Source organism: Miscanthus floridulus, chromosome 2, assembly GCF_019320115.1.
Source record: "Miscanthus floridulus cultivar M001 chromosome 2, ASM1932011v1, whole genome shotgun sequence".
In the NCBI taxonomy this organism is placed as follows: Eukaryota; Viridiplantae; Streptophyta; class Magnoliopsida; order Poales; family Poaceae; genus Miscanthus; species Miscanthus floridulus.
The window spans coordinates 31,153,224-31,172,774 of NC_089581.1; the positions used below are offsets into that span (position 1 = coordinate 31,153,224).

Sequence of the window (19,551 nt, forward strand, 5' to 3'; positions counted from 1 at the left end):
CTGTGCCAGCGATTCTGCCCTCTTGCATCTGTTAACGTGTTTGCTACATTCGGCTTCTGCGTGTCTGCTCTACCTGGTATGTCCACACCGGTTCCGACTATGTTATTTTGGTTTCGTACCCATCCTGCATGGTCCCTTTTTTTCTCTATTGCATTATTTGGCGACTGCTCCTTCGAGCTTCTGTATCAAAATATTAGCTTCCTCTGATAGTGTATGGGTTGCTCGTTTACTGAAATTTTCCTTTGATTATGTCATCATGCTTGGGGTGCTTGCCTTATTGATGAACTTGATCCTTCTGTGCGCCGATTCTGTTTAGCTTCCTCAGTGTCCTCACGCCCCGCCCGTTCTGTGACCGGCCGCACAAGAAATTGTATACTGTTTCTCTGTGTCTTTCTTGCAGTGCTAGTTCTTTATTCTCGATCCTCTTATCCGATCATAGTGCTATCTGTGTTCTGGTTCTCTTCTCTTAGGTGCCCGTGTGTTCCATGCTTCGCCCGTCTTAGATCCTTCTGAGTCCCGTCATAGGCGAAAAAGGCGTCATAGGCGAAAAGGCTATTAGATCAACACCGGCTTGCTTGGACAGGTATATTGCCGGTTCCATATGGAGCAAATAGACCACACAGCTTCCGCGTTTTCTTTTTCTCTTTTTTTATTTCCATAAACTACACTCTTGTTTACACTCCGTGTATCTCTCCTTTAATCGAGCCGCCTCACAGGTCGTTCAAAGAGTTATACACCATCTCTTCAGTGTGGCCATTTCGATGACGAATACGTTAATGCGCTCAAAGGTACATTTTAGACGTTCCTGAACCAACATGATTTGTGCTTTCCTATCCTTGTTTCGTTCCCTCCACGGCTCGTTGATCCTATTCATCGGCTCTAAACGCCCATTTTTTTAAAAACCTTGGTTTATAGCCTCTTATCGAGATAAGTCCTATTATGGCCCCCCGAATTATCAGTGCCATCATTGTGATGCTGTATTCTGGTACGGCGAGAGGGCCAAATCTGAGTCTTCGCGCCATGATGACAGTATTGTTTATAACAACTATTGCCGGAGTGGGAAAGTTGTCATCCCACCTTTCCAGCCTCGCCCTGATCCTTTGGGTGCGCTAGCGACGTTTGGTGGAGGTCCTCGTTCCAACAAATTCATGAAGAATATTAGGCAATACAATTGCCTTTTTGCCTTCACGTCTATGGGGGCGAACATTGATCGTTCGCTTAATGATGGTCGTGGCCCTCCGATTTTCAATATTAGTGGACAGGTGCACCATTGGATTGGGTCTCTCTTGCCATCAGATGGAAGTCCTCCTAAATTTTTGTGGCTCTATATTTATGACACCGCTAACGAGGTCACTAACAGAATGCGGGCTTTAACACCTGCTGACATATCTGATGACACTTTGGATCCTGACATTACTCGGAGCCTCATAGATATGCTTGACCAGCATAATCCTTTTGCTAAGAAATTTAGGATGGCACGTGATAGACTTCAGGATGGACAGGCCAAAGATTTCATTGTGAGGATTATAGGAGCTAAGGAAGGAGATCCCGCTCAGTATAGTCTTCCAACTACTGATCAGCTTGCTATGCTTGTTGTCGGGGACTTTTCTCTTGACACTTTCCAGCGTGATATAGTCATTCAAACACGCTCTGGAGAACTACAACAGATATCTTCTTTGCATCCTGCCTATATGGCATTACAATATCCTTTGTTATTCTCGTATGGTGAGCGTGGATACTAGATTGGTGTTTTGTATAATGGTGCCATGCCAACTAGGACAAACGCTCGCAGTAAGGTTACTATGCGGGATTACTTCTGTTACAATTTCCATTACAGACGGAATCAGCCAAATCCATATCTTTGTTATGGTCTTCTATCTAGTCAGGCCAAGGTTGATGCTAGAGCAGCTATAGATGAAAGCAGATTATGGTACATTCTAGATAATCAGAGTGATCTTCGAGTTGAGAACATTCAGGGTATATCCGATGCTGTAGACCATGGCTGTGTGGACGGTACCCAGATGGGGAAAATGACTATTTTGCCATCCTCATTCATGGGAGGCCGGAGGTACATGATTCAGAACTACCATGATGCCATTGCAATATGCATGGTTCATGGTCTGCCTGACTTCTTTGTGACATTCACATGCAACGTCAAGTGGCCTGAGATAGCTGAGGGTATCATTGAACCAGGACAGAAGCCTAGTGATAGAGCCGACATAATTGTTAGAGTTTTTAATATGAAGCTTGAAGACCAATTGCATGATATTAAGAGTGGAAAAGCCTTTGGTCCATGTAGTGCAGGTATTAATATCAGGCCTATTCTTTCCTCCTGTGTCCTTGCTCATCTTTTAGATTGTTTCTGCAACCATCACAAATTTACCTGTCTTCTTCTAGATTATCGTTGACATATGTTCGCTCGTTTCTAAATCCATCCTATCAGTCCTTTGTGCTGGCTGTTATAGCCTGTTCTTTCTTATTGATGTCATGTCTTCACATGCGCATTGTCTTCTGTGCGATCTATGTCGCTATCTCACATTCGCACACTTTAATGTATGCTGCAGTTCTCCATACAGTTGAGTTCCAAAAACGTGGTCTGCCACATGCCCACATCATTCTTTGGGTGTCTGCCGACACTTCACAACCAACTTCAGCGTATGTAGATTCTTTTGTTAGCGCTGAGATACCCGATCCAAAGGAAGATCCACTGAGATATGCTCTTGTGGCAGAACACATGGTACACGGTCCTTGTGGAAGGTACAATATGTGTTGTCCTTGCATGAAAAACAACAGGTGTTCAAAAAGATTTCCAAAGCCTTACCAAGATGAAACTTTGGTCAATGAAAATGGATTTGCAGTGTACAGAAGACGCACGAATAATCTGTTTGTTAGCAAAGGAGTCAAGAGACTGGATAATTCATGGGTTGTGCCATATAATTTGTCCTTGCTCAAGAGGTACCAGGCTCACATTAATGTAGAATGGTGTAACAAGAGCATCTTTGTTAAGTACCTCTTCAAATATGTGACTAAGGGACCGGATTGTAGCAGGGTCTACCTCCAAAGAGTTAGAGACGGTGTAGACCCCCCCTATGATCAAGAGAGTCAAACTATTAATGAGGTTAAGGAATATTTAGATTACCAGTATATATGTGAGCAAGATGCATGTTGGAGAGTCTTTGGCTATGATATCCATAGACACTATCCATCTGTAGAAAGGTTGCCGATTCATCTACCCAATGAAAATTTCATTACATATCGTGCGAAAGCCAATATGTCCCGCGTCCTCTCACAGGAATTCCTATGCAGGACAATGCTCACTCAGTGGTTTGTTGCTAATCAAACCCATTCTCAGAGCAGGGAGTTAACTTATTGTGACTTTCCTTCTAAGTGGAGATGGGAAGAGACCTCTAGGACATGGGAACGGCGGTGTCACAACATCGGTAAAATAGGCCATATCCACTATGTTCATCCTTCGGCTGGTGACCGGTACTTCCTAAGAATGTTATTGTTGGTGGTCAGAGGAGCCACAAGTTATGAAGAGCTTCGGTCCTTCCAGGGTATCTGCCATCCTACTTTTAGGAGTGCATGCAGGGCCCATGGCCTTCTTGGTGATGACCAAGAGTGGTACAGTGCTTTTGATGAAGCCGCTGCTTGGGCAACCTCTAGACAGTTAAGAAACCTTTTTGTTACCATGCTCCTCTTTTGTGAGGTTGGAGATGAGTATGCCTTTTTTGAGAAGGTTTGGAGGCTCCTAGCGGATGACATTCAATACCAGTTCAGAGACATGATTGGTAACCAAAACTACCAGATGCCAGACAATGACATTAGGAATCGCTTGCTTGATGATCTAACTGCTTTATTTGCTAAAAGTGGTAGCAATATACACAATTTCAATCTTCCACATAGAACAAGTGCTTTTGGCTCTTCTTCCACAAACCGTTTGGTTGAAGAAGAATTATCATATGACGTTCTTTGCTCATCTGATCAGTCAAACTTACTATCATCACTCATTGATGAGCAAATTGCTGCCTTCAATTCTATAGTCCATAGGGTTACAAATGAAGAACCTGGATTCTTCTTCGTCTCTGGCTATGGTGGTACCGGCAAAACGTTCCTTTGGAATTGTATTGTCACACATCTAAGATCACAGAAGAAGATTGTTCTTACCGTTGCATCTTCAGGGGTCGCAGCACTGTTACTGCCTGGTGGTCGCACAGCCCACTCCCGGTTCAAGATACCTTGTGATCTAGATGAAACCTCTGTCCATGACATAAAGAGAGGTACTATGTTAGCTGAGTTGATTTAGATAACATCATTAGTAATTTGGGATGAGGCCCTTATGACTCATAGAGCAGCTTTTGAGGCTCTCGACAGAACATTTCGAGATATCCAGTCTCAAAACTGTTCTGAAGCAGCCCACCTGCCATTTGGAGGCAAGGTTGTTGTTCTTGGTGGTGATTTAAGGCAGATACTACCTGTCATTGAGGGTGGGACTCCAGCACAGGTTATCAACGCCGCTATTGTCAATTCTCCATTGTGGTCGTCTGTTACTGTTCTTACCCTTACTAAGAATATGAGGTTGTCTTCTTTGGGCTTGGATTCATAGGCTCGTCAAGAGTTGTCTGATTTTAGCCATTGGATTTTAGATGTTGGGGATGGTAGAGTAAATTCTTTTGCAAAAGAAGGGGAGAGTGAGCCTGCATGGATCAAAATACCTCATGATTTGCTTTTGATGCCTAAAGAGGATAACATCAGGTGCATAGTTCATGCAATCTATCCAGATTTGCAGAACAACTACTCTGATTCCTCCTACCTTAGGGACCGAGCCATCTTAACACCTACCAATGATTTGGCCGAAAACACTTAACGCGCATGTTGTTTCTCTCCTCCCCTATGAGGAAAAGGAATATTTGAGCTATGACAAAACAGGAAAGCCTCCAGGCACTCATGATGCATATGATCTATTGTATCCTGTTGAATTCCTAAACTCTCTCAATGGAAATAATTTCCCTCGGCACCGACTCATTCTTAAAGTGGGTGTCCCTATAATGCTGCTACAGGAATTTAAGCCAATCTGATGGCCTTTGCAATGGTACGCAACTGATTATCACTACTCTTAGAGACATGGTTATTGAGGCACGCATTATGACGGGTACCCATGCTAGTCAGATCATCCTCATCCCTCGGATTTCTCTAACACTAAAAAATACAAGATGGCCATTTGTTCTCCATAGACGCCAGTTCCCAATTAAAGTATGTTATGCTATGACCATTAACAAGAGCCAAGGCCAGACACTTTCTTACATTGGCATCTATCTTAGAAAGCCGGTTTTCACACATGGGCAGCTCTATGTGGCTCTTTCACGTGTAAGTTCGAAAAAGGGGCTCATAATTCTGATAGAGGACGAAAAACGGAAATTGTACAGATGAAACCAAGAATATTGTGTACAAAGAAATACTTGCTTGTGTCCCATATGCTGGGCCAAGTACATGACAGATCGTTTCGAGTATTTGCTGATTGTATTATATGTTGATATACCGGTTCATTGTGTGTGTGTGTATTAGCATGTCTTCCTCTCCATTTGTCTGGTCTGCTACCTATGCATGGTAGGCTTCATTGCTTGTACATACATAATTACTGTCCTTCCTTACACATTTAGTTGCACCTTATTAACTTAATGTGTTCACCACAGTTCCCCTAGTTTTGTCATGTCAGAGATTCATCTTCTTCCTGTTTTTACAGGTGCATGATATGGCTCGTACACCTAGCCCCACACTCTTAGCAAATCTAAAGCCAAGAGACATCCAGGCTTCTAGTCTGTGTTCGAGTTATCAGAAAGTGGAATTTCACTGGTAGGAATGAGAATGGCCCTATCCTGCATGTTGACCTCATTCTCACTGATAAAGAGGTGTGGGTTTATAACATTTCCTATCTATGTCTACATTTTCAATACAGTGTACCTGCTTATGGCCTTACTTCAGAGCTTTATGTACCTACATTTCTTTTTGCTCCATGTAATACGCCTTTTCTTGTACAAAATTATTGCAGGGAGGTGTTATGTATGCTGAAATTCCAAGAGATGAAGTGCAGGACAAAAGCCCTCTCATAGAGGCTGGCAAGGTGTACACCATTAGCAGGTTCAGGGTTAAAAACACTAAGTATTCCTACATGCCTGTTCGTGGAAATAGCATGATTGAATTCACTTGCTACACTAGAGTGGTACTTGAAGATATCCCCTCAGACATGTTCCCACAGTTTCTTTATACAGTTGTCCCCTTTCAATGAAATACATCAGCATGTAAGAGAGCACCCTGAATTTTATTGGTAAGCTCCTTCGTAGATCATACACTCTAGCCTAAATGTGGCAGTTCCTAATATTCTATATGGTATGCACATATGTTATTGGTGTTATCATCAAAGTGCATCCAGCAGTCCCAACGCGTTTAACAGGACAGGCAACATCGACTCTGACCCAGGACATAATTATTCAAGACTTAAAGTAAGTGCTCTGTGATTGTATTGCACTGTTCGCCTTTAACTTTCACACCCTTGACTGCATGTTCTTTAGTTTTGTGTTCATCGATTTCCAGAGACAACGAGCTTAGGGTCACGTTATGGGGATTGCGAAGCACGACATTCAGCCTTGATTCTATCTACAATGACAGTAATCCAAGGGCAATTGTCTGTTTATTTGTAGGTTGCGTCCCCAAAGAGTTCTAGAGTAAATTTTCTTACCATCTCCAATTTATTTAGCATCGAATTTAGCGTGCGTGCACCCATAGCTGAGACATAAAAAAATTATAGGAGTATCACATGTGACTGGAAACAACGCCTGCCACTGGTATCTAAATCCTCCCATACCAGAGGCCCAACCATATTATAACAGGTGAGTGTCGTGCTTGTACATGGTAATTTGCATCCTTCATTATATATTGTACGGGAATTTTACTATTGACGGTTTCCTGAAATTGTAGGTTTCAGGATCAGCACTTCCCAATAGATTTGCCTCCTTCATCACCAACGCAGCTGCAAGAGGACGAACAAATTGTCATAGAGCACAGGTCACTTGATGAGTTAAATGCAGTTGATCCCTATGAGTTCCCTATATGTCCTATAAACCATTAAGCATTGGGTTACTAATCCAAATCGATGCATGTTACAGTATATATACTTTTGGCCTATTTCCTTCCACAGCAATCAGGCTTTCACTGCACAGTCACAATTACGGCTGTGCCAGATGACGATTCATGGTGGTATCTAGGCTGCCGAGGATGCAAAAAATCTAGTTCTGATCAGGTCGGCGGTGCGCCTTGGTGCGGTGGTTGTAAATCCTTAGATTTTATGCCAAGGTAACCCTACTTTCTTACCTCTTCATACACACTACACCGTTGTTTATTCCTAAGATTGAGCTAGCACTCTTAACCAGTCATTTTCATTCCCCGTTTCGCAGGTACAAATTGGCCTTCGCTGCTACAGACAACACTGCAGAGGGTCGGTTCTTCTGCTTTGACGGTATTGCTCAGCAGCTCGATTAAGAAAAGCTACGAGTCTCTCTTTCACCTTCCTAATAGAATGAGTGGCACACCTCCTGGACTAACAGCTATTGTCGGAAACAAGTATACATTTGTTGTAGGCCTAACGAGCGAATCTTACTATTCAAAGACTACAAGGGAATACCAGGTCAAGTATATTATGGAAGATTTCTAGAAACAGTCTGTCGACTCCAAGGTCACTAACAATTGAAGGAACCAGCAAGATTCCTCCTCCACCAAAAACCTTGATGGTCATGCCAGCTACAACCGCTTGCGCCTAGTACACCCAAGCCATCTTCCTTGATGATAGATGCTCCACCTACCGAGTCTCCTACTCCAACAAAACCAGTTAGTGACATTGTCGGACCTGATTACTTTTGCTCCATTAGCTTACTGTTTAAATCTGGAATTACCATTCACAGACACTAATATTTGCTGATTTCCTTACCTGTGCAGCTCTCAGCGGAACTTCAACCTGTTCATACCCCTGCTTCATGTGGTGTTGCTGAGTATGTGTCCCATATCAAAACTTATGTATATAGAGTTTGCTAGCTCATCTAGGGTCATGCTGACATATTATTATAATACAATCGTATATGCTTGCTATGTTTCTCAGCCCCGCAAAGTCATCGACACATGTTGAAAACAAAGGTGCAAAGAGGAAACTGTTTGACGACCAGTCTACTCATAAGGAGGTTTGTCCTCTTTGTATCCACAAATCATTTCTTTTCCCCCCCTCAAGTTTACACCGCAAATGCTAATGCTAGAGTTGCATTCTCACACATGACAAATGTGAATACAAGCTTCCTGTTGACTATAATCACCAACCTCTGTCGATGACGTCCTTTTCTATAGGATCAAACGACCTTCGCTCAATCTGCTCATCAGAGTTCTCAGCAACTCAACGTCGATGTCCAGATGACCGGACATGATAAGGATACAGAGGAGCAACATTCTGAGGACCCCCTAGATAGGCGAGCAAAAAGGTATTCAGCACTAAGTATGGATCAGAAATTCACATAGTTTGGCAGACTGTTTAGACTGATGAGTTAGAACATGAGGATATAGTCCTTCTGTGCAGCTTCTCAGCAATGATAATTATGCTCTTCTTCCAGGCCAAGACCTCAGGATACTAAGCCTCATGGCAAGTCTGCTGGACGCAAATCCTCTTTGGGGAATCAAAAAAAGTGAAACAGGTTTTTAAATACATGCTGCCATAGTTTTAGAAAGACACCTTCACCGCTCTTGTCGTCAGCTCAACCTATTTGCTTTTTTGTGTAGTTTGGGACATCCCTTGGTGCATCGCCTTTTGCGTGGCCGCCACAGCGCCTACAGCCTAGCTCATCTTCAGCACTATGTACATTGGTGTTTACAAGGGCAGTTCGAACCTTTGATGCCTAGGTTGCTATACCGCCACACAAGACTATCTTTTGTATGCATAATATATCCGCTTTTGCAGTTCATCATCAACTTTCTTGTATAGTCTAGGATCCAACAATTTAATCTTATGGAACTACGCCTCCTACCTGCTGCTACCTGCACTGTAGCAAACTATATGGCAAACTATAAACTCTGTCTCTAGACATATGCCATGCACCGCTGTAGTGTCTCTAGAACACTACCCTATGCTTCCACCTCAAAACATTAGCCGTCTCAATGGCATCCATCCATGTAATATAAGTAGACTTGCTACCTCTGCGCTACATTTACCGTTAATTGCTATGCTTGTACTGCAGTCTAGATAAGCGCCGTTACCTGCACAGGTTTGATATCCGTTTAATCACCGGCGCGCGCGAAGGCGCGCGTGATGCACTAGTATGCATGATGAGAGGACGAAGATGGGGAAGCGGGGTAGAATAAAGCCAAAGCTGACCTTGAGCAACTGTAGGTCGCCGCTAGTTGCCTGTCGTCTCGTGGGTCCATTTTGACTAGAAATGTTACAGCAACTCAACGGGACCCTACTACTTGAATCATCGTCAAGGCCCCATTCGGCTTACCTTAAATTCGGCTTGTTCGGCTTTTTTTTTCTTCAGTCGGAACAATGTTTTTCTCTCACAATATTTCAGCCAGAACAGTGTTTTCCAGTCAAGTTTCAGCAAGCCGAACGGGGCCTTGAGAGCCAAGGCAAAAAATAAAAGAGGCATCAACTAATTTGAGGATTTTTTTTATTTTAATCCATTTTTAAAACTATTTTCAAATTTGATATTGTTTATTTTTTATTTTCAAATCTAACACTTTTGGCCGCGCCTCGTGGCGCGGCCAGACCCGGGCGATGACCAGTGACGTGGCCGGCTGTGCCGCGCAACAGATCTTGGCGCGGCAGAGCCACGCCACGCCGCACAGCGCGACAAAGCCCAGTAGAGGCCCGTGACACGGCCTCCTCTTCCCTCTCTCTCCATTTCTTTCTTTCCGTTTTCCCTTTCACGCGTCCGCCGCCGCCAGACGCCCGTTGCCCGCGCCCGCCGCCGCCAGCCGCTCGTCGCACCCTCCCTTGGGTCCTCCACCTCCGCCAGCCGCTCAGAGGGTGGGGGTCAGCCCTTGGCCATCCGCGCCCCCTCCCTTGGTGGCGGGGCGTACGGGCACCGCCGCCGCCGCCGAGGACACGATGGCCCTATCCGTCATCGGGGCTGACCCCAGAAGCTCTCGCCGTTGTTGCTAAGGTATTCCCCCCTCCAAGACCCTTATTTTGGTGATTAATTTTTGAATCAATTGATTAGGGTTAGTGATTTGGTATAGTTGGGTAGTTAGGTTTTAGGGTATGGTTAGGTAGTTAGGCTTTAGGTTTTTGTTAGTTAGGATTTTGGTTTTAGGGTTTGGTTAGAAATTTAGGGTTTAGGTTTTTGTTAGTTAGGACTTTGGGTTTAGGGATTGGTTAGGTAGTTAGGGTATAGTTATTTTCTAGTAGTTAGTATATATAGTAGTTTTGAAGTGTTGATACTTAGTAGTGCGTGATACGATGATTTGGACGACTCGATGAAGTTTCCTCAAATACTTTTGTGGATGGATTGTTGTGTCCGAGTTTTTTATGGAGGAAGTGTTAAGAAAGAAGGTGGTATGTTTGTTGATATGGAAGAAGAATTAGAATGGTTTGATGAACCTTCTAGCTTCAACGACCTTTATATCCGTTTAAATGCAAAGTTTGGCGGTGATTTCACACTAAAGGGGAGATTTGATAGTGGGAATGACTAGGGCATTATGTCTTGATGCCCTTGTGCGACCGTGCTCACTGGTCCCGCTATAATAGGGTGATCTAAGGTTTTAATGTATCCATGGCTGAGGTAGTGGTGGAGAATGGTACAGGATGCAAGGGTCTTCAAGACAGGCCATCCATTGACGGTGTTGGAGGCAATAAATCAAGAATCGGGGGTCGAAGGGGAAGCAACTCAGGGTAACATGAATTTGGACTGGTCAGTTGACGCAGGAAGCAGCTTCATTCAACTTCAATGGCAGTCGATGATTCGAGGCGGTTGTTAATAGGCCTTATAAGCAGTGACTTCGATGCGAATGAGTTCGAGCAGGAAGAGGAGGAGCATGAGGAGGAGGACAGGATCGGTAATGTAGATAGCAGTGATTCAGAGGATTCAGACGATGACGAAGGAGGCAAAGATGCTATGCCAACACCGGTTGATGCTATGCTAGTACTGGTTCATGCTATGCCATTACCAGTACCAACTGAGGTACTTCATGTTATGTCGGCTCAGGAAAGACTAGTCACAGATTTGCCAGAGGATGATACCCCTACGATTCATGGGCTAGAATTGGCGCACCAATGGTATATTTCAAGCTCCGAAGGGACTAGACCGTAGTTGACTTTGACACCATATTCGCACATGACTGAAGGTGCTTCGGTGATTATTCCTTTCTTTCTTCCTTTTCTTTGTCTTTGGCGGCTCTGGCCATTGATTCTTGGCAAAATTGGCTAGCGGACATTGAAAGTAGATGTCGTTTGCTGGCGAACATCCAAAATAGAGTCATTTATTGAAAGATATCCTCGTTGCTAACAATTATACTACTGAACAATGCACCTCTTATTTTAATCATTTCCATCTATTAAGGAGAGCCGGAGGTGGAGAAATGTCATTCTTACCTTGTCTCTTTCTTCTTCCTCTTTTTTTTTTCCCTGTGTGGCGTCGCGAACAAGAGGATACTGCCGCTTGATGATCACATTCCCTCCTTTAGCGGGACTTCCTGTCTTATATACCTCCAGATCGTTCTCCACGTCTTTGCAGGCCTAATAATCCACGTCGTTAGGCATATTTGCAAGGCACAGATGCACGCCTCTATAGCCATGAACCCGTACTGACTGACAGCACTTGTGGTCACCACGGCCACCAGAGCCACGTAGAAAGCCAGCATCAGGGTCATGAGTGACACCCACATGCACTGCAGCGCCCACGCGAAGCTCTTAAACGAGCTGACGGCGGAGCGCGATGTCTTCCCGTAGACGAGCAGGATCATGGCGACCACGGACGTCGCCACGGCGAACATGTCCAGGAACAAGGTGTCGAAGAACAACTTGCCCGCGAGGTGCGCCTGGCCCGTGGCGTCGCTGTACCCGCCGGGCACATTGAACCCGGCCGCGAACGCCGAGGTGGCGATGAGCACGGCCACCACCGCCAGGCTGTCGGACGTCCTCTCGATCCCCTGCACGACGTCGTGGCCGCTCAACGGCGCCAGCTGGTCCTGCCTCTTGGGCCGGAGCCGCACCCCGTAAGCGACCAGCGTCACCACCAGCCTCACCATCGTAAAGGAGCTGGTCGACGCCGCGGCGAGGTCGAACGCCGTGTCGCCGTCGCTGTTCAGGACGTCGGTCTGCGCCTCGCCCTTCTGCAGCAGGGCCTCCACGACGGCCGGCGCGCCCGCGGCCACCGCGAGGTGGAGCGCCGTGTTCCCGTCCCTGTCCTGTGCATCCAGCAGGAGACCGCGCAGCGTGCGGCTCTTGATGACAACAGGCACCACGGAGGACTGCTTCTCCCTGCACGCGGTGTGCTGGAAGGTCCCGCCATTGCCGTCGCGGAGCTCCGCGGCGTCCGGGTAGATCCTTAGCATGTCCTTCACCACGCGGTGGTGTCCCATTCGCGCCGTGACGTGAAGAGCCGACAGACCCGCCGAGTCCTTCTTGTACACCTCTGTCGGCGGCGCAGCCTGCCCGACCCTCGCGCGGCAGCACTGGTCCGGCTTAGCATGTCCTGCCTCGTGACGCCACACAAGAAAAAAAAAGAGAGGAAGAAGAAACAGACAAAGGCAAGAATAATATTTCCCACCTTCCTCTCTCATCGTTAGATGGAAATAAATAAAATAAGAGATGCGGTGTTCAGTATATAATTGTTAGCAATGAGAGTATCTTTCAGCCAAATAATTTCATTTTAGATGTTCGTCAACAAACGACCTCCACTTTCAGTGTCCGCTAGCCAATTTTGCCTTGATTCTTAGGATCATAGAGCCACTCCTTTAAATGACACTTCGCAAATCCAAAGCGCTAAAAGAGAATAGATTAATACATGCACACATAGTGCTAAGCATTTAAACAGATATACTTTCACTTACTTCGTGCTTGGTAGGACACATAAACTCTAACGTATTCTTAGGATTTATCACAGTTCGATCTCCGCAATCGCACAGAGTAGGTTTCTCGAGTCGTCTAACTACGGCTAGGTGCTTCTCTTTAGTCGTCATTAGCGGAGGGTTGAGAGGAGGTGGAACCCATCTCTCGAAGTGCTCACATGAATATCTCCTGTCTCCCCAATCAGTTGAAAATGAAGGTACCTTAGAATCAAACTTATTTGGACCGTCGATCCACTGAAAAAGGCACCTCTCATGATCATACACAATAAGATTCTATCAAAATATTAGTAACTACTGACACAAATGAAGAAAAAAAAGATAAGGAAACAATTACCATATTAAAATGACTGCATGTGTAGAAGCAACGCGCAGATGTGTCTAAGGTCTCGATTGAAACACGTGGGCCGCGAAACCACAGTTACAGTTAGGGACAGGGAGGTCAGGAGGGACGGGGGCATCTTTCCTTAGACACGTCGGGGTATAATTATCTAGGACGACCCTGTTTTCGCCACAACTGCTCTCGATACATGTCTTGCATCTAACAAAACGGTTGTAGTTTAACACCAATCAAAACATCACAAATTAATGTAAAGGAGAACCATTTGTATTACAACTAAAAAAATATAACCAACACTTATAGGAACAAAAATATACCTTATATTAAACATGGTAAACATACTTCTAACTAACTAATTAATCTTAACATTGACAAAAATCGAACTAATATTTTTCTTCGAACCCTAGCCCATAGTTTCCAAATATACTTTCCCTCCAAACCCTAGCTACCAATTATAATATTTGAATCCACCGTTCAAACAAAAAATAAGAGCATCATTACCATGATCGAGGCCGAGGAGAAGCTTGATGGAAAGGAGGGAGGGAGGCGGCTAGGGAGGGCCGGGCTGTGGCAGACCTTGGGAGAGGCGGGAGGCAGCAGCGCGGGCGCCCTCGAAGTAAGGTAGAGAGAGGGAGGGAGGCTCGCGGCGCGACATTAAGTTAGTCTTGCCGCGCCGTGCGGCGTGGTGCGGCACTGCTGCGCCAAGATCTGCGGCACGACAACGCCTGCCATGTCAGCGGTCAGGGGCCCGGTCGCTGCCACGTGTTTCCCTCTGTCCGCGCCACCATGCATGGCACGGTAGAGTGGTTTGGCCGCGTCAGGGCAATAGACATGACCAAAAGTGTTAGATTTGAAAAATAAAAAATGAACGGTGTCAAATTTGAAAATAGTTTTATAAAAGGGTTAAAAATAAATAAAAATTGATTTGAGAGGGCGGCTGCTAGAGGCCCTCAGATTTCTGTCGCGGTCTGGAAATAGTAAACACGCCCGTCCTCCTCCTCCAGTCTCCGGGCAAGGCCTTCACCAGCGGACTCCCCCGGCACACCTCCACTGTCCTCGGTGGCTCCCCTCCCCTGGCGGCGTGCCCCTTCCCGGATGAATCCGGTCCACGGCCGCATCGGGCGGATCAAACTCCAGCGCGTGGGTACGAAGATTCACCTCCCTCTTTACACGCTACTCCATCCGATTCAAATTACAGTTCATTCTAACTTTGTTCTAGCTATTACTTTCACCGAGTTTTCAGAAAAATATATTGATCTCTAGAAATTCAAATAAATGCTCTATAAAAATATACTGTATGAAGAATCTAATGAAACCAATTTGGTATTCTAGTTATTTGAGTTTTTTTTCCTATAAATGTAGTTAAATTTAGAGAAACTTTGACTTAGCAAACAGCTAAACTGAATTGTAATTTGGAATCGTAGGGAGTATTTTGACAATTCAACGTGATATCACAGTAATTTGATCCGGTGCTTGTCAAGAGATTAAAAATACTAAGACCAATTCAAACACTGATGCAGGACAAACTTCATCGGCTCACATACCTGCATCACCAATTTTCCTTGCGACATTGGAAAATATTGATCACATAGTTCTACATGGAGCTGCAGCTGCTAGCATGCTACAATACCACTACCACTCCTATTACAGATTTACAGACATGCTATTTTACACCACTGGGAAACCCAGCGCTTATTCAGATACTATAATACTACAGATAGGCATTTTACAAGACCTCTTCTTAGACGATGTTTTGCATGATTCCTTTGCCCTGGTATGCTTCTGAGTCAGCGATCAGGATCTTCAGTCATCCCTGTTTGTGACTCTGCAGACGGCAAGCTTAGCATAAACTTACTGCATGAAACAATGACAGTACTACTACCACTACATTACAGTTACATAGAGGCTTTTTCTCCGCCACTGGGATACACAGCTTCTATTGAAACATTATATGCACGCATTTTAGAAGATCTCCTTGTAGACGATGTTTCTCGCCGTCCCTTCACCAGGGCACTCTTCATCGGTGATGAGGATCTTCAGCCCATCCCTCTTTGTGACTCTGGAAACTGCTACATAGAGCTGCCCATGGGTGAAAACCTGTCTCAGTAAATAGAGCCCGACCTTTTCCAGAGATTGCCCTTGGCTTTTGTTGATTGTCATTGCGAAGCACACAGAGAAAGGGAATTGCTTTCTTTTTAGCATGAACGGCCACCTGGGTTCATATTGTGTCATGATGATCTGAGGGATGCATACCTTATCCCCTATGCATGCTCCAGTTATGATCTGTGCTTCAGTGACCTTTTCCCCAAGTCGTGTGATTATCATTCGAGTACCGTTGCACAGCCCCGCTGTTTGGTTGACGTTACGAAGAAGCATCACCGGCAGGCCAACTTTGAGCTTGAGCTGGTGGTTTGGAATTCCTGAGTGCTTCAAGGTGTTGAGGAACTCAGTTGGATATTGATGCTCCATTTCATGGTTGTAGTACATCGATTTGGACACGCTGTCACTGCTCAGATAACTCACTGTGTCACCCTGGATTTGTTCCATAACATACTCGTTGATTGCTTTGGCATCCTCATTTGTTGTACACAATATTGCATTTTCTTCTAGGAACTTCTGATCGCAGCAGTTATCGTGCAGGCCTGGGTAGGTGCTTTCAATGATTTTTGCTTTTGGATCATCTCCTTTTTGTAGCAACAGGTCACTGGGGATAGTAACCCATTCCTCATCTAATGAAACCGTGTCTCCATTACCAATTTGTAGTATCCACTTTGCAAATTCCGCAGTCCTCTGCAGCTGTGCTCGATTGGCGGGCACAGAATTTAACCGCATATTTTTTGTCAACTTGAATACCTCAAAATGTTGCCACAGATACGATCGTTTAATTGACGCATTTATAGTGTGTTCTCTTCTTCCTTTTGGCACAACAGGGAGGATTTGCCTGAAGTCGCCTCCTAGAACAACTGTCATCCCGCCAAAGGGCTTGTCAAGGCTGTTCTCATTAGTGAACCTCAACACGTCTCGTAAGCTCTTGTCGAGTGCCTCAAAGCAATTTCTGTGTGCCATTGGAGCTTCGTCCCACAGTATCAGTGATGTCTTTGTTAGTAGGTCAGCCACGTGTGAACCTTGCTTGATGTAGCATGTCGATTCATCTGTGAGGATCATTGGAATATTGAATGCTGAATGTGCTGTTTTACCACCTTGAAACAGAAGTGCTGCAATGCCACTGGAGGCAACTGCCACTACTATCTTTCCCTCTGATCGTAGCCTCGTTATGATTGCTTTCCAAAGGTATGTCTTACCTGTCCCACCATAGCCATCCACAAATATTAGCTTCCCTAGTGATTGGTCTGCTGATTCAGTTATTGCATCAAAGGCCCTTTTCTGATCTGTATTAGGCTTTTTAGTATTTGCAGGTGCTCATCCTTCAACTTGTCTCTGTCATGGATCATTTCTCCGTTCATGAGTCTGTTTTCGGTATCGTTTAACTTGACCATATCAGCTATCTCTATTCCAGGGTACTCCTTTAGTGATTTTCCAGCTTGTTCCATTAGCATCTCAATTTTCATCAGAGCACAGTTTCTTTTATGGGAAGGTGCAAGGTGGCTGGTCGAGTTTTCTGTTTGCTCTATGCCTCTATGTCTTCAGAGAGTGTTTCCCAGTTTGATTCCCACAGCCTATTTGGATCGGTAATCTCACAATGCCGCAGAATGGTTGCAAATAATTGCCGTAGTTGCATCCCAGACGCCCATCTGGATGCTTCCTTGATGCAGTTGATCCACTCCTTGTCATCATTTAAAAATCCTAGTGCATGACACGCTGACTTGTATGAAGAGTGCACGACTCCATTGACAGTCCTGATGTCTTCAAATGATGTGCAGCCCTTTGCAGTGTTGAGAAGCACTCTGAGATAATACCTTTCTCCACTCACAGGGTGAGCATTGTAGATCCTGCCAATTTTCTTGCCCCTTTTTCGTCTTGCCCATTGCTTTTCTTTGGCATGCCATGTCCATTTGGTCGGGAATTCTGAGTATGTTAATTCCCTGGCATCCTCATACTCTTTGTTTGTCTCCATCCACTCTGTAAACATGGTAACTGCTGAACCCGGCAGTTTTACTATTTCCTCAAGGTTTGTCGAGTCAGGAAAAATCACTTGTTCATTCTCCAAGTGGAACCGTAGCCTCTGAACAGATGGTTCTTTGTAGTTCAGGTTAAACCTGAATATTCTCCAACAAGCTTCATATGCTGTGAGATATCTGCATCCCAGGTACATTTTAATCTCATCATGTCTCTTTGACAGACTTGCTTCTCCAATCACTGCTGTTGTTTGGTCTTCTCCTGTGCGGATATATTTATATAGGTACTTGATTGATCTAGAACGGGTGAACCACTCTACATTGATATGTGCTTGGAACTTGACCAGGAGAGATTTGTTGTATGGCACAACATGTCCATTGTTCATATTGACTCCTCTTATTTCTATTTCCTGACCGTCATCTCGTCTTCTGTATATTGGGTTGCCATTTTCATCAATGATAGTCTCGTTACATAGACTTTTTGGGAACTGATAAGTGCATCTGTGGTTCACCGTGCATGACAACTTTGGATTTGCCTCTCCACATGGTCCATGCATCATAAATTTCTTAACAGCTTCATATGTTTCTGGATCCTTTTCCTTCTCCGGGATCTCAGCACATATCATTTCATCAATTTGTGAGGGACTGAGGCACTTCTCCATTTTTTCAAGGAATATTAGAATATGGGCATGTGGGAGTCCCTTCTTTTGGAATTCTATCGTGTATATAACTGCAATTTTTTCCCCAGAGTGTCAGCACATAATGAGTCTATAAATAAAAAGCATATTACACTTCAGTCTATTAGTTATTTGGTGAGTTTTTCTGTACTTGCTTTCGTCTTTCCAAAATGCCGCCTCTGTTTAATGTCCGTCATTAATTCCTTCAGTTTTAGCATGAACACTCAGAACTACAATATCAGGTCGTGCTGCTGGCTTCCTGCTGGTTCCCAGCTTCATCAAGCATGCACTGGATCTCTGGCCACTTAGGATTGCATGTGAATGTTACAAACAAGTCGGGGTATCCAGCCCAACGGCATATTGCCATTGCATCTTGGTAGTTTTGCTCTTTGCATCTGGGACTTCCTCCGAAACTTGCTGGAAGTAGTATCCTCCTCCCAACTTGTTCTGTTCTTGTATCTCCTTTTACGATTGCATCTCTTAACCCAGAAAAAGTTCTGTTCTTAGAGCTCCTTGATTCTTTCTTATCCAGTCAAGCCTGGATTGTTCGATGCATGCATAGACATCAACTAGGAATTGCATTGACAGATTTCCGCACATCAGCATCAGCATCGATTGATCAGAGCGTTGTTGGAGGCGATATGCATAGTATTCCAGCATGGTGATGTATTTCTTGCCATTCCTTGCACCGTTTGCTCTGTATCTTATGCCAGGTCTAAAACCATCTTCTCCATACGGGAAAAGCAACGGGTATTGCATGGCCATAAATTTTGGGTGGAGTTCTGGTATCCTTTTAGGCCTCATATCTTTATACTCAAGAACGATGTCACGTCCGTGGCTTCCTTCGGCGGGATCTTTGACTATCAAGGCAGCAATTTCTGATGCTGATGGCATGTTGCATTCCCTCCCATCTTGTTCCCTGTTGTCAATTAATCTAAGAGTTAGGTTATGGTATTTGTGACCCTCAAACCTATCCCGTGCCATTCGGAATGACTGCACCAGTGTGTTGTTCTCGTTGAGCATGGTTACGAGGCCCGTGATAATGCTTTCATCTAGAGGGGCACTACATTCACCAGATCTTGACACTTGGAGCCTATTATGGATCTCATTCTCTGTATCATAGATGTATAATTGTTGGAAGCGAGGCTTGTCTCCTTCGTGAGGTAGCAAAGTGCCTATGCGGTGGTAGTTCTGGCCTTTCAGTCGGAAAACATAAGGTCCACGCTCCTTGTTTATGTTTTTGTCGACAGCCCCTCCCATTGATGTGATTGCAAACATGGAGTTGTAAGATCTGATATTCTGTTGGTAGTTTGCTGAACTTTTGCCCCCGTCTACTGCCAATAAACTTGCAAGGTAACTTGGA

At 44.8% G+C, this 19,551-nt stretch overlaps 2 protein-coding genes and 1 long non-coding RNA gene across 3 annotated transcripts; 2 read left to right on the top strand and 1 right to left on the bottom strand.

The window, feature by feature from the left end:
• The first annotated feature begins 1,361 nt into the window (after positions 1-1,361).
• Positions 1,362-11,385, top strand: LOC136536290 (uncharacterized). Its single transcript, XM_066528635.1, has 17 exons — positions 1,362-1,720; positions 1,838-2,304; positions 2,565-2,737; positions 3,710-4,280; positions 4,356-4,504; positions 4,607-4,755; positions 5,858-5,909; positions 6,050-6,138; positions 6,976-7,062; positions 7,196-7,254; positions 7,452-7,513; positions 7,990-8,042; positions 8,150-8,228; positions 8,389-8,519; positions 9,270-9,348; positions 11,052-11,210; positions 11,374-11,385. The coding sequence occupies exons 1-17, from the start codon at positions 1,362-1,364 to the stop codon at positions 11,383-11,385; spliced, it is 2,730 nt and encodes a 909-aa protein (XP_066384732.1).
• Positions 11,386-11,694: 309 nt separating this feature from the next.
• LOC136536291 (ankyrin repeat-containing protein At5g02620-like) lies at positions 11,695-12,609 on the bottom strand. Its single transcript, XM_066528636.1, has one exon. The coding sequence runs from the start codon at positions 12,607-12,609 to the stop codon at positions 11,695-11,697; it is 915 nt and encodes a 304-aa protein (XP_066384733.1).
• A 3,890-nt stretch (positions 12,610-16,499) lies between these two features.
• On the top strand, positions 16,500-16,937 carry LOC136538338 (uncharacterized). Its single transcript, XR_010779308.1, has 3 exons — positions 16,500-16,543; positions 16,646-16,726; positions 16,852-16,937. It is a non-coding gene; the product is annotated as an uncharacterized lncRNA (long non-coding RNA).
• The last annotated feature ends 2,614 nt before the right edge of the window (positions 16,938-19,551 follow it).